This window comes from Gymnodraco acuticeps, unplaced genomic scaffold (genome assembly GCF_902827175.1).
Source record: "Gymnodraco acuticeps unplaced genomic scaffold, fGymAcu1.1, whole genome shotgun sequence".
In the NCBI taxonomy this organism is placed as follows: domain Eukaryota; kingdom Metazoa; phylum Chordata; class Actinopteri; order Perciformes; family Bathydraconidae; genus Gymnodraco; species Gymnodraco acuticeps.
In genome coordinates, this window is record NW_022989755.1 from 4,547,019 (window position 1) to 4,561,930 (window position 14,912).

General features: G+C 40.1%; 2 protein-coding genes across 3 annotated transcripts in view; both read right to left on the reverse strand.

Moving 5' to 3' along the window:
• The window catches only part of ttyh2 (tweety family member 2), a 64,556-nt gene extending 55,552 nt beyond the window's left edge, over window positions 1-9,004 (reverse strand). For both annotated transcript variants that reach the window (XM_034213739.1, XM_034213748.1), the window contains exon 1: window positions 8,545-9,004. In XM_034213739.1, coding sequence (XP_034069630.1) covers window positions 8,545-8,673 — 129 coding nt within the window. In that variant the 5' untranslated portion in view covers window positions 8,674-9,004. The remainder of the gene's footprint in view (window positions 1-8,544) is intronic.
• Window positions 9,005-10,049: 1,045 nt separating this feature from the next.
• Window positions 10,050-13,013, reverse strand: rpl38 (ribosomal protein L38). Its single transcript, XM_034213763.1, has 5 exons — window positions 12,932-13,013; window positions 12,700-12,726; window positions 12,017-12,077; window positions 11,484-11,606; window positions 10,050-10,117 (listed from the first exon to the last, which is right to left on the reverse strand). The coding sequence occupies exons 2-5, from the start codon at window positions 12,700-12,702 to the stop codon at window positions 10,092-10,094; spliced, it is 213 nt and encodes a 70-aa protein (XP_034069654.1). The 5' UTR covers window positions 12,703-12,726; window positions 12,932-13,013; the 3' UTR covers window positions 10,050-10,091.
• Between the last annotated feature and the right edge of the window lie 1,899 nt (window positions 13,014-14,912).

Genomic DNA, 14,912 nt, shown 5'->3' on the forward strand with positions numbered 1-14,912 from the left:
TCTAGCTGAGCGGAAAGACAATCCCTGAGATGAGGATGTGGAGAAAGTAGATACATGATAAAAAAATTGAAATAGGAATAGAGTGATGAATGAAAATGTAAGGAAATGAAAGCAGTGAGACAGCAGGATGTGGATGAGGAAGACTGAAGACACAGAAAGGAGATAAAGAGTGACAAAGTGTGTCGGCCCATGATGGGAAGACAAAGATTCCTCATCCACATGGCTACCTCAGACTTCTTACCCCTCGGTGCACGGCCCAGTTTCCTATTACAAATCCATTGTAGATGGCTTTCCCCTGAGGTTGTATTGTTGCATAATGCTACCACTTCTTCCCCTAAAATAGTGGGCCAACCTATGAATATCATTGTTGGATGTACAAAAATAAACGCACAAGCGCATGGTAAGAAAATTGGCCATTTGCTCTGCCCAAAAGCATGACTAATGGACTACAAGGGATGACACCATTGGTTAACCCAGCAAAGTCAAACAAGGGGAACTATTTTAGCCATCTGTGAGTCACAAAGCTGCCAAAACATGAAGTACATACAATGTAATCCAGTTATGAGTACAGGAAATTGCAATTGATATCCCTGATTGATCAATCTATTGTTATATAACTGTCAGTTAAACCCCTGTCAAATGAATAAATGACTCACTGAGAAAATACAAGTGCTCAATATCCATATATACAGTACATTTTACCCAGAAAATACGACTTCTTGATGGCCTCACTGATGCACAGGATGCTTTATTGGAGCATTATGGCTGAAACAGAAAACCGAGGAAGTGCTGTACGGCGAAACAGATGCAAACTCACAACTGTCTAAGTGGTACATAGTTTGTGCCTTATGCAGAGGACCCATTAAAAATCAATTTTTAAAACACAAGTAGAGGCCATAATTAATATATAGCGACGGAAAGCACTTCCATCTGTTGCAGTGCATCTGATAAGCAGGACTAAGCCATGTGACAGAGGAATTCTACTAGCTCGGAGTAGTGCTAAATGCATGCTAAGCGATATGAAGTGTCTTCCTCAAGCAAGGCTGCTGGACAGCAGGTGGCAGACAGCTGTGCGGAGGTGGAAGAGGTCTCCAGGCGCATTGTGCAACAATGTGCAATATATGTGTGTATGTGTGTGTAAGGGTATGTGGCTTGGATGGACAGTGACATTCCTTTAACATGATAGGGGTTAAACCGGTGTCAGGTCAGTTAGAGAAAGAAGAAGACATGGACAAAGAGAAATTCCACCTTGAAAGTGGAAGCATAGTGAGCAGGACGGCTCTTTTCTTGCTGTGAGAAATCTATAGTCATCATTTTGGTGTTTTTTACTTCCCTCTGTGTTTCCTATTCCGATGATTTAGTATGGCGCTTCCATGAAGTCGGGAGACTAGCAAAAGACTCCAAAGCTCCAAAATCGTACAATCCCATAATGCAAGCCGAGACAACTCTCAGTTATTTCCTTAGGCTTAACAAAGTTCCCCCGCACATTATAAAGATGTTTTCAGTGCTTCTCATGATAAGTAAACACTCTTGATGGAGGGCTCCTGTGAAGAGCCAAAACACAGATTCCTTTTGGAAACTTATTGTGGAGCAACTGTCCTCCTTTAAGACAAATCAACACAATAAGAACATTTTATGAAAGGGATTTATACCTCCATGGAGAGCTGAATGTAGGCTTACTTGAGAAATAAGATAACGAAATGTACCCCACCCCTCCACAGATCACTCTGACTCACTGTCCCCCTCCATGCTGCTGCCCGTCTCACTCTAACACTCGGGAAAAACGCCCAAGGGCCCGATGCTTTTTCCGGCAGAGTGCACTTGGCAGGGGCCATCCCATGTTCACAGCTGGGACACCATTAAGTCCCAGCAAAGCGACCCATGGGTTATGAATGAGAGGAGGAAAGGGGAGGGGCTTCGTTACTAAAGTATCCTTTACATTTGATACGCTTCACTGATTTGTTGCACTGGACCTTTTCCATAACAGAATGAGGGTCTCAGGAGTCTGGTGAGGTGTGGTGCTATGCTCATCAAAAGATTGGATTTTGTTCTGCTTCGTCAAGAGAAATGTTTGGCTCGTAGAGAGATGCAGTGTTGATGTCATTTAGTTTTATGTCAAAACCCCATTGACAAAAAGCCAATGGGGTTTTTCCATTGGATTTTGGAATATTCCAGGAACTCTGAGGCAAACGAAAGTTCATGAAACATACACATTTTGCCCGGTCGGATCATCTCCAAATATTTCCACCTTTATAGGTTTTTAAGCGCAAATACAATCATCAGAATAGCTAACATTAGGCTATAAACAAATAACATCACTGTTGCATGGGTTCCTACCATCACCGTTGGTCTTATAGCGGACTCTTGATGGCATGAGGACGTTTAGTGGTCTCATTTAGCAATTTTTCTGAAACATAGAAGCTTCTCACATTTAAGGATGTGGTATTTACTGATGTTTTTTAGGTCATAGAAAGAAACGCTAAAAGGTGTTAAGCTTGTTTTAACCTAAGAACATATTGCAGGCATCAAACCAAATCCCATTCAAAAAACATGGGAAAGGGAAGTGCTAAAATGCTGACTAATTTCTGGATTTGAGGACTCATTCCTGCACCACTCTATTCCTGTTGTTCTGTAAAACCTCCATGAATCTTTTTCGGGTTATCTCTTCCTTTCACCTTCTGTGAACCCCAAAGCCCAAAGCTTTCCCTTGGGGGAGTCAAAGGTCTTGTTTTTGATGCTACTCCCCCCACAACAAAGGAAACCCAACCCCCTAGCTTCCAATGGGAGAGCAGATTTTCATTGTTGTTTCTGCTGGAGGGGAATGTGGCAGCGAGAATCCACTTGTCCCATGCACGATCGGATCTTCAATACCAAAGTTAAACCGTGACACAAGGAAAAACGCAGAGAAACAATCATAAACCCCACGGAATCATATATGAGCATTCAGTTCTGTCATATCGTGTTTAAATGATCAGCATGAGGGATGCCTTATTAGCACAGACCTGGGGCATACCATCCAGCCAATCGGGTGATGCTAATCACTGGCTTCAAGCACTATGGAGACAGATTGGGGTTAATGACCTTCTGGAAAGCCAGAGGGGACACTGTAAGTGCATCTTTCTGTATGCATGCATGATAGAAACAAGGACTTAAACAAATACATCATGACTACTACAGAAGCTGAATCATTGTTTTAACATTGAGTGATTTACACAAACAGGGAGAGGCTGAGGTGGGACAAAGAGTGTGGAAATCAAGATTGAGATTGATTTTCATGAGGAGGAGACGATTGAGGAGTTGTTACATTTCCAATGAAATCAGGGCAGATGTGATAGCTGAACACATCATTGATTTTCAGCCCTTGTTATGCGTAATTTTCCATTTTCTATCACACAAGCCAAACACAGCTAACACGACGGCCTATGAACCCAGCTGTACATAAGCTGTAATCAGTAAAAGGGTGAATGCATTGTGGAAAGATGAGCAGCTGCAAAGACAATTAAATATTTGAGAACACAACATTACAATCATTGACACCGTAACCACATCACTACAATTCAAAGTAAATGTGGTTCTTGAAGCTAATTCTCTAAGTGGGAAATATATATATTATACTCCTAAATTCACATGAATTCTCTGTTGTCCACACATGAGCAGCTCTGACACAATGGCACATCCACTTAGATAGGTATGACAAGGTCTAACATCAATAAGCAAAAGGGGAAGGTGAAGGAAATGCTGAAGACAAAAAAAGGAAAACAAAGAAACAGAAAAGGTCTGGAGGAGGAGACTGTTTGCATGCACTCGGGTGGAACATTGTTCCCAGGGAATCTCAGTAAGAGAAGCCAATGACGCAGAAAGATCGAGTGTGTTAAGAGTGCGTGTTTGATCCCGTAATTGAAAAGGCATAGTCTGTGGCTTGCCTTGCTCATTTCTCCAATAACATTCTAGGTCGCGGTAATAGCTAGATAAAAGCTTTCAATAGAAACATTTCCAGTCTGGACATTAAAGTGATTAGTGGTGAGATGAGAAATGCTTTTTAGTCAAGGACGGTGCTGCTATTAAGCAAAGTGTGCCTGGTCCCCTCTGCAAAAGGATGGTAAATGTTTTCTAATCATATGTATTTATGAACAGGGAGTGTGAAATCTAGATGTCAATGTTAGTTAAGTTAATGAAACATATTTCCTTTTACGCATTAAATGCTGCAATCACTGAGCATGTTCTCAGCTCTATAAAGTGACCTGAAGTTGGAACTACCTAAAGGACGAAACATTATAGATGTCTGCTGTAAATACACAAGCTTTCCTGCAGTTATTGTTCATGTTCAGGACAATATGACACTCAAGTGGGTTCTTGAGAGTACATCAAATCAAATCAAGTTTTATTTATATAGCACATTTATAAACGATTTTTGGTCGAGCCAAAGTGCTGTACATATAATAAAATTAGCCTACAGTAGAGACACTTTACAGCAAATACAACAGCACAGATTGTTCAGAATATCAGTATGAGAAAAAACGACACCCTCTATCCTTAGATAGAGGGTGTCGTTTTTTACGACACCCTCTATCTTAGACATACCATAGAAATAGAATGAAGCAGAATATCTCCATTCAAATTGACACAACAGGGCTGTCAGAGAGGCAGCCAGTAACTGCTGTAAAAGGATAACTTCCGCCAAAAAGGACTCAAACGACTAAATATAGATATGTTGATGATCAATCTCTGTTGCCATACTGTTAGAGAGGAATTAATGATTGATACCTTGTGTGTTTTAAATGAAGCTGGAGCAGAGTATGGTTAGGCTACCTTAGCTTAGCATGAAGACTGAAAACAGCTAGTCCCACCTTGTCTAAAGATAATAAAATGTACCTAATACACATGTTAAATCGAATGTGTTTAATCTGGACAAAAAATGGAGTCGAAATGAACAAGGGTCTTAGCACGAGTCAGTGACTTCCTGTTGTCTGTGCAATACGTCTATGTGCTAAGCTAAGCCGATGCCTTCTGGCTTCATATTTAACAGAGAGTTAACAGAGCAGTATATAACATCAACAGGGCCAAGGATTGTTCCAAGTAGTTCATCAGGTTGTACTAAAAAGCAACAGCCTAATTCTGTTGGATATAATTAGCCCTAATAACAGCAAGGCCCAGAGACCAGAATACTGATACAACATAAACATACTATACCACAAAGCAAACCGAAGCATGGCAATATATGTAATGCAAATGTTTGCCCCTCTTTTACTTTGGCCTTATTACCAAGTTCTGGAATTAAGTTGCTCCATCACAGCGTTCACAATGACCATCAACTGACCTGGCTCTGGAGGAAGGAGCACATGATGAACACAGAAAACATTTGGCAAAAACGTGTCTGGGTCACAAAGCAGGAAATGGGAGGGGACGTCAGATGGACAAGGACCTGCTGACCTACACATGATGTCTGACTCAAAACACACAAAGACATGCACACACACATGGGCTCACACACACATAATAGAAAAAACTAGGCCCCCTATCCTATTTTTGGGGGAGCTTTTCCAGTTGTCAGTTTTAGCATTTGTTCCATCTTCCAGGCCTCGGGACAAAGACATCAGGAGCAGAGAGAAATACATTTAACACATTAGACAGTCCTGACTGAGGGGTGCTGTGTGACCGCTGAGGAGAGGATGTGCATCAGCAAAGCAATCATCAACAATGCTGGGATGTCACTATCACACAGAGGGGTCAGTGAGTGAAGGCATCGGTATACTTTAAAAAAAAGTAATCATTATGTGTATTACTGAGGGCAACTTCATGAATTCCCTGGAAGAGACTGTCCAAAATGGTCCAGATTGTCCTGAGCAAGAGAAGTATGACCTACACTAGTTCATTTTAGCATTCAAAACCCTGAACTCTACAGTTTTATGCAGCTCTGAGTGAGAAATTCCAAAATACACGACTTTAAGACAAGGATAGAATTAGGGCTGCACAATACTGAAAAAAACTGACATTGCGATTCCCCCCCCCCCCCCCCCCAGCGATATGAAAACATACAGGAATTGAAGAAAAGACCGTTTTTTTCCCGCAAACCATCCTTTCTTGAACTTTAATGCTATACAAATTGTATTTATTTAACTAGGCCTATATTTAACCGGATGAAGGATTTTAGTCACGGACGTCTGGATCTTAAGTTATCAGAGCAACAAGCTGAGCTAGCTCGGTTAGCAGCGCTGAACTGCCCTGGAGAAACACATGAAACTACTTTATTCAGTGTTTTTACCTTTAATCACCGGGTCCGTTTGCTTTGGAGATTTGATTGTGATTGGTGGTTTGCTGTGCATGCAGAGCCTGCATGTCACTCACTCAAGTATCCCTGACATGAGAGCCGCGCAAGTTTTCCTTTTGTAGCAAGCAGCAAAAAGAATTGTAACATGACGTGTTTGAGTTAATTTGCCTACTTAATATCGCAAGTCCTAAAACATTTTTAAATTAAATTATTTTTTTAATTTAAAAAACCGTCACGTCCTGCGATGTGAATATCGCGCATGCGCATATCGCGATTATCGTCACGACACGATATATCGTGTAGCCCTAGATAGATTAGCTTGCTTATTGTCAGAAGACATAGAGGGACCTCTAGTCAGGTGATTCTGACATTCCATTACAGACAATGCCAGTGTCCAACAGAGGGTGAGAAACGTACTACAAGCACACAGACAGACAAAGAACAGGGAAAGATCGCGACCCCTTGCATTCCATCACATTGGATGGCGCAAAGCCAAGAGAGGAATTCTCCAGGATTGCCCACACTACAACTAGCCAATTACAACTACCGATAAAAGGAATACGAGCCTGGGTAAAAGGCACATCAATACTCTCCACTGACGAGGCCAATAAAGAAAAAAAAAATCTTCAATACGAGAATATTAAGGATTTTACCCAATCTGTGAAAAAATAGACAACCGAGAGGAGAGCTGTGTCAGAGAGAAAAACAGAGATATGCAATTCAAAGAAGAGAAGTTAATGGTGGCGATGACAGGGTTTCCCACCCATGACTCAAGTGTCTGCCTGTGGTTGACTATCATTTCAGAAGGAAGTGATGATCTCCAGCTGAGACTCCCCACCCTCCACTCCCACACCCTGTGGCTCTGACTCCACTTCCACAGTGCTACTGAGAATGGAAACTGGCAGTATAAAAAGACAAAAATCTTCATCATTTAAGCTCTCTTAACTGATACTAGGTAGAGAACAATCCAATTTAGTTGTGCTGCCACCGGATATTTTGTTGAGCAGAAATGCATCACAGCCACTTTTTAAGCAAATGTATTGTTGAATAAGATGGTATTGGGCCACAGACACATCTGTTTCCTCTCCAAGCCAACCTAATCTCCACCTTGTTGGCAATAGTTTTGTACAGTAGTAGATGATAAGGGAAGTGAAAGCGTGATTGCAGAGTACAATACAGACATCTCCAGGAATTAATAGCCTAAATGTAGCCCAATGTAATCCATTGTTTGACGTTTTTCATTTGACTCACAACACTTACTTATTTCCATTGTCTGTCACTGCACTTCAAGAATACCTCCTCCCTCCACGTGAATATGAAGACCCTCTCTGATGGACAACTCACACCCTAAAAGTCCACTAACCTCACCCTGATCAACCCCGTGCTTTAACGCTGCAGTAATTAACTACTATGTCATCTCTTCTGAGCATGATGTTCACATGCACTGAACTACGCTGAACCCTGAAAGATTAAACAGTGAAATTATAAATCATTCATTGTTCTTGACATGTGATCACAAGCAGGTCATTAGTCATCCAACAGTTGATCCCAGGCCACTTCAAAACTGTGTGAACCTGTCCTGTCACCACCTCTGGAGTTAGACAGGAACCACTTAATGGGTGTAAAACATCCATACAACATACACACACGCAAACACATGCTCTCGACAGTAAGACACACACACACACACACACTTCCCAAATAATATCTCTCTCCAACAGACACAAAGGCTTATTTGTCCAATTTAAAAATAAATAAAAAAATGTAACATGCCCAATTGAGGGCTGTATTTACAAGTTCTGAATGTTCTGTTTCTACTGGAAACGTAATATTCCTTAAAACATATACATATAATGAGATAACATTTAGCAAAGACATTTTTAATTTTTTTAAAAAATACAAAACAAATTGGAACACCTAAAATAGATGGTAGCCTACTTGGTCCAATGATCTTTGGGTCCAAATATATGGTGGACTCTTCTTCTACTTAAGTTTCCTGGAAGACACTTTTTATAGACATTATATGCATCTTTTGTCATCAATCGTGCAAAATGTAACATGGAGGCAGTAGCAATCTTATTGATAACACCCTCGAACTGATGATAGCACAAGTGCCAAGACTATTATGAGCTATATTTTGGAGGATTATCAAAGAAAGATTGATAAATATGTTGCAATATTGTTGGAAAAACTCACAATTGAGCACTATATTGTGCAAAACGGGTCCGGTTTTTCAGTTTTGGCATTGATATCCTGTCCCACCCCCTTGTACTGACCTGCTGGTAGTTCTCCTCTTCGGGCTGGAAGCTGTTGTCAATGGGCTGAAACCTCAGGTTGATATGAGGGAAATTGTGAAGCCAGTAAGTCCACCAGGGCGCAATGTAATCCACCCGGGCCGAAGACATCCCTGACCAGATACAAAAAAAAAGTTCGACTACAGCCTAAATTAGCCTCCCGTTACTAAAGCGGGCTCCGGAGATTTTAATCCCGTCTCATATCAAACAAAGACGGAGATAAAAGCATGCTCGACTGTGGAGACACTCTCAGCCACACGTGAGAGAAACCGTAGAAGAAGTCCAGTCAGACACCAGTGTGGCTGCAAAGTGAAATCCGGCAGAGGTTTTTGAATGAAAGAAGAAATAATCACACAGCGCCCATGTCTCCGACTCCGTCCCAGTGAGGACCCTCCGCTCCTATCCGGCCGACAGATACTACACTCAGAGGGGACGCGCACCGAGTAAGGACACGAGGAGAGACGGGAGCGCGCAAGGAAGCCCCTGATGTTTACAAAAATGTTTTCCAGGAGGAACTAATATTGTTAAAAAAGAATGTGTATTTAATGTGTAGTGATATACATGTAATATCGACAGCTTTAAATGGTTTAATCATTGTTTCAGCCGTCTCTCTGCGGAATGAATACCGTACTGCCACCTAGTGGTTAACGCAAGCCATTACAAATATCTTTCATTTACAGCAGGTGTGCAGGTCATGTCCTCATGGTGGACGTCAGAATCAACCATGAGCAACCATTTATTTGAAAAGGAAAAAGGTGTTGAGTCAGTATATAGATCTGTAGATACCCCAATGAATATACTTGTGAAATCCGTAGAAACTGCAGTAGTGGTGTTCTGCTAAATTAAATCCCAGTAACAATCCAACGTAAAGCATCTATTCAGAAAGGTCTACATGCTAAGTTTGTAATGGTGCTGTAGCACGACATGAAAGTGTTTAGCTAGTTGCATTGTACTTGATTAACAATGTAAAAGGATTCTCCCACTGTTTTTCAGATGTATTTTTTGTCAAATAAAGCATTGCAGTAGTGTTCAGCAGTGAAGGGCCAACTAGCTCGTCTTTTAAAAATGCTCCAGATCATTTGAAGGACAGCTAATTTACATCTTCGAAGGTATTTACTTAGAAAAACAAACTTTTTCCATAGGCGACATTACATTTGAGGGGACATATACTACTTAAACTCTTCCACCTGAGTTATAGCAAGACTGTATAAAACTAAACATACAATTGGAATTTGATAATAAATGTATTTGAGGGCAATTGAGCACGTTCAATAAATAAGTGAGGCATATTCAAGGTTAATGTCTCATCATTTGGGATAGTTTTTACAGAGCTTTGACACGGACAGTGGTTCCCCTCACTTCTCTTACTACTGATTATAGCTCAAATCTGACATCTTGTGGAAAGAGGTACAAATACATATGAGCATGCTGTTTTAGCAAACAGGCTAGATCAGGACAATTCAGTTGAAAAAAACCCGAAAGAGAAATAACTGTTTTCCATTTTTTATTACAATTATCTGATCACGGATTTACTTCAGTTCCTTGACAGCCAGACCTGTGAAGAGGAAAGGAACATTGGTTAGAAAGAGACACCAGCCAAAAACATCACACCTGCAAACGATGACACTAATTTCATGTACCTAACATTACACATTTTTCACTTCTGAATACAAGTGGTCACTTTTGGTTTGAGGTAATTGCAAAAAAACAACACATTCATTGTTGTATATCTGAGAAACCAGACAGACCGGCTCATGTCAGCATTACAAATACCAAACTTCAAAGATGCTATTATTGAGATTCAAGGAGTAAGCAACGTTTTGTAATAATGAAATTGTATTTATGTTGCAGCATGTTTGATCTCTAGTTAATAGATGCAAACAAATGCTTTGACACCCATGTGTGCTTTTGAAAAAAGGACATTAACTACATCAGAAGCGCCATTTTTAGGTATTTTGCTTGCACACTATATAGTTATAACTAGTTGATGTGTTGGCCCATATACCATTTAAATAACCTCTTAATTATTCAACTATGATGACTTATAAGAAGCCACCTTAATACACGAGTGAAGACTGAAAACATCTGTGTCTGTCATTCTGATTTATAGAAGAGAAAAATAGCCAACCCCACATGCAGCTGAATTATTTGTAATTATCTAAGATCAATAAGATACAATGACAACTATATTAAAGTCAACTTTAAGTCACTGCAAACATCACAACAAGGGGAGATATATGTCCTGTTGCTCAGTGCACACAAATGAAGGTTCTCCTTAGACTCCCTGTCCATTATTCTGTAGTCATGTTAAAATGGAGAAAATTGTTATGTCTATTTTTTGTTTGGCCTTTGTTGCAATGATGGGAGTATTTTACATTGTGTTTTTTTCAGTTTAAGTTCTGATGTTGCTCCTGCCCGTTTCAGCCTTTAGACCAGTTGTTGTCAACCATATATCTACCCTATGTGGACTCTTCCCATTTAAAATGCTACAAACCAAAGCCGTTTTAATCTCTTTAAACTTCTGTTTAGTTACTGTCCAAAACACAGGTTGTGCTCCTGAGGCCCAAGAAATGCATTGAAATCACTTCAAGCACCGTAAAACAGTTGCAATGTGTTTCTGTGAATGCTCCGAGAATTGCCTCGTTTACATCATTTCAGTTTTACATTATTCACATGATTCTACAGTAAATTGCTAGAACTAGAGCCATCCTCTGCTGTCAGATATGCACCACACCATCCCGGTAAATGTGAATCCTTGAAAACATGCTAGTAGAATAAGAAACTCAGACCAACAAATCCTAACATCATTCAAGTGGTGCACAACAGGGTTCCATCTGGAAAGATGGCAACTTCTTTAAAAAAAAAAACGAAAATGTAAGACTATGAGCAAGGTCAAATGAAATGTCTTGTTAGATACTGACCTGGGGGCAGAGACTGCTTCAGCTTCTCAGCCTTCTCTTTGTCTGTGATGACAAGGGTGTACAGGTACCTGCTGCAGCGGACCTTGAACTTAACATTGTCCTTGTTCTTCTTGATCTTTACGGCTGAAGAAAGAGAAAGCCAGTTTAGATGCAGCTCTAGACAACTACTTGGATTAAAAACCATTCAAACATCAGACACATGTGAGCATCGCTTCACTTTCAAACCAAGACTGTAGTGATGCTTTACAGATCTAAAACTTTTATTCTAGGAAGTTTATAGGACACACCTGTATGTACGTTTGCCTGTAGACACATTTTCAATTTGACTAATCTGAACACTCAATGTAACCCTAGTAATTACTGAGTAAAAGTGGGAGAGCCCATTAGTCTGTACTGAAATAGATTAGTAAGTGTTTAGGTATTTCTTTTAACAACAAAGATTCTATTTACTTGTTTAAGTTTCATGCAGAGGCCAAACATGAAGTTAAGACACATTGCAACTAAAATTAACCATATAGGAACTTAAGACTTACACTTGGCATCCTTCCTCCTGGCTGTGAGCAGGAAATCTTTGATTTCTTCGATCTTGCGAGGCTATGCAGAAAAACAGAAGGCACTAATATTATTATTGAGGCAAAGCATCAAGACAGAGATTGACAATGGACAACAGTGATGTTAGGGGACCGGTGGAACTGATGTTTCTGGTCACAATCGAAACCCAGCACTAGGTCCATCATTATTCTTGCAAGACTTAAAAAGCATCACGAGCACATCAGCCTGAGATGATAGCATGCCTTGCTGATGACAACCATAGGTCAAAAGCTACATTAGCTAGTAACGCCAGTCTCAGGTGGCTAACGTAAGATTAGTAAACTATAAATCAGATGTTATTAGCTAACATAACATAACATGACATAACATAACATGTTATTAGCTAACATAGTTCAAAAGTAGATATGAAATTATTTAACTCTAGCACATCACAATTTGGGTAAATACATGCGACTATGGGCTCGTGAACATGCAACCGACAGCAGCCGGGTGGCCCAGTGAGCAGCAGTATGCTAATGCTAATCACCAATGCTAGCCACCGTATCTGACGCTCTAAATATCACAACAAACACATTTCAGGTAACACCATTCCAACACACACAAGCTACATCATTATCAGCTATTCACACAGAGCTATTAAAGTATTTAAATGAGAAGTGCTTACCATGCTGCCGTGTCAGCGGACTGAACGCTGCGGGAAAGCAGAAAAAGATGGAGTCAGTTTATAGGTTATAACAACGGGAATAGACGTCTCGGAAATAAAATGATTATATTGTCATGGGCCAGCTGAATTGATAAATTGTATTTTAGCAGTAGCGGGGATATAACTACTGGTGGAGATGAGGATGGATGATGATAGTATTTGTAATTTTTGTATGTGTCAATGTGGAACTTACTCAGTCGTTCAGAGAGGGGATGAAGAGGGACGGAACTTCCGGTTAGGAAAGCTTTTATACGCTGCTACGGCAAGCAAGAGGGCCAGTGGTAAGAAATACCCGTTGTCGTTTACAAAATCATATAACCCAAAAAGATCAATATCATCATAATAATTTGATAATACTACATTCATGTACGTAAGTAGAAAACACAGAAACCGTAACAAACTTGGTTTGAATAATATTTAAATATTTGTGTTATCTATTATCTAATGATTCACACAAGCTCATGTACAAAAGTTGTCATACTTTTGGGTGATTTGACTGAGACGGAACATTTTTAATTTGTATAATTTATGATACATCTATCAACAGTATTTGTTGAGCGTCTCAAAATATATATGATGTGTGATATAATCGTTTGTTTTAATGTGTACAGAAATGTAGCTTACGACTATGCTGAAATGTGAAATGTGAAGATGCCATTTGTATTTAGATGGACTTTTTTTTTTTTAAATATCTCTATCTTTACTTACTGTTGTACATCTTGGCTCCATTATTATTGCAGACAGATGTTATACAATCATAGAAATACACTGGCATAACAGACATCCAAGATGTGTTAGGCCAGTTTATGAGGGAGGAATTTATTTGAATCAAGCAGATCTCCTTTCATCACCGTGTGTGACCTAACTGTGCACTGTTACCTGTTTTGAGTACAGTTTGTGAAAACACTATGGGAAACAAATTACATATTACAAACAAAATGTAACTATTTACATGTAAAGAAGCAAGCCAAAGACTATACTTCTGATTAATAAAGGAGCATGTGTACAATGTATTTTCTTTACACAGTTTGATTGCAGACCTCATAAACTCAGGTTAATCTCAGCCTGGCTGCTGCTTGTCAATCATTTGTTTCCTCTGGCATATCACATCAAATCAAATCAAGTTTTATTTATATAGCACATTTTTAAAACGATTTTTGGTCGAGCCAAAGTGCTGTACATATAATAATCACCTTACAGTAAGGACACTATACACAGGGCTGCACATAACTGGTGCGCATGAGCAGGGGCGGATCTAGACAAATATTCATGGGGTGGCAAGAGGGTGGCAGGAGATTTTGTGGGGTGGCATCCCCTGGCAGAAGTATATGCTGATTTAAATCGCAATCATATCAATCAATTAGGGGTGTAACGGTACACGTACCGATACTGAAATTATTCGGTATGGGCCCTTTGGTTCGGTACACGTGTGTACCGAACGAATATAGCGTTAAACGTAAAAAATTGAGAACATGAACAACTTTCTGGAAGTAATCTCAGGTATATATCATAGAGCGAGCAAGTCATTTCATTGGACGAGAGGCATACTATGAGAGCTGGTCAGAGGGATGCGTTCAAATTTAGTCAGTCATTTGAGGAACTGTCGAAATGGCGAACGCAGATAAAGTTGAGCTCGAAAATCCTCCAGCATCATTGAAGTCTCCGGTTTGGGAACATTTTGGTTTCGCAGTTACGTACAAGGATGACGGGCAAAGACAGGTGGACCGAACCAAAGCTGTTTGTCGGCATTGTTCAACTAAAATTGGTTACGCGGCTGGCAATACATCAAACTTGCACACTAATTTGAAAAGGCATCACCCGAACGTGAATATCACCGGTACCAAAAGAAAAAAGACTGTGCAAACCTAACTCCCGCTAGCATTTAAGCCTCCACCACTCGCAAAAAGTTCAGACCGAGCCAAAGCTATTACAAACGCCAAATATCCTTATGTTGCCGTGTTAGCAAAGCGCTATCTGGCTGTATCTGCTACCTCTGTCTCTAGCGAGAGGGTGTTCTCCACAGCAGGAGACATTGTTAGTGCCAGCAGATCTGCCCTTTCAGCAAGCAATGTGGACAAGTTAATTTTTCTTTAAAAAAAACATGAAAATACAATGACAAGCAAGTCATAATGTCAAACTGGCTGCTTAGGTATTAGTACAAATACAGATTATTT

Bases quoted from the DNA above. Each gene is read 5' to 3' on its own strand.
- rpl38 (XM_034213763.1), bottom strand. The intron at 11,607-12,016 runs GTAAGTCTTAAG...CTCTTTCTTCAG, and splicing joins CAGGAGGAAGGATGCCAAGT to CCGTAAAGATCAAGAAGAAC. The intron at 10,118-11,483 runs GTCAGTATCTAA...TCCTCTTCACAG, and splicing joins GAAGCAGTCTCTGCCCCCAG to GTCTGGCTGTCAAGGAACTG.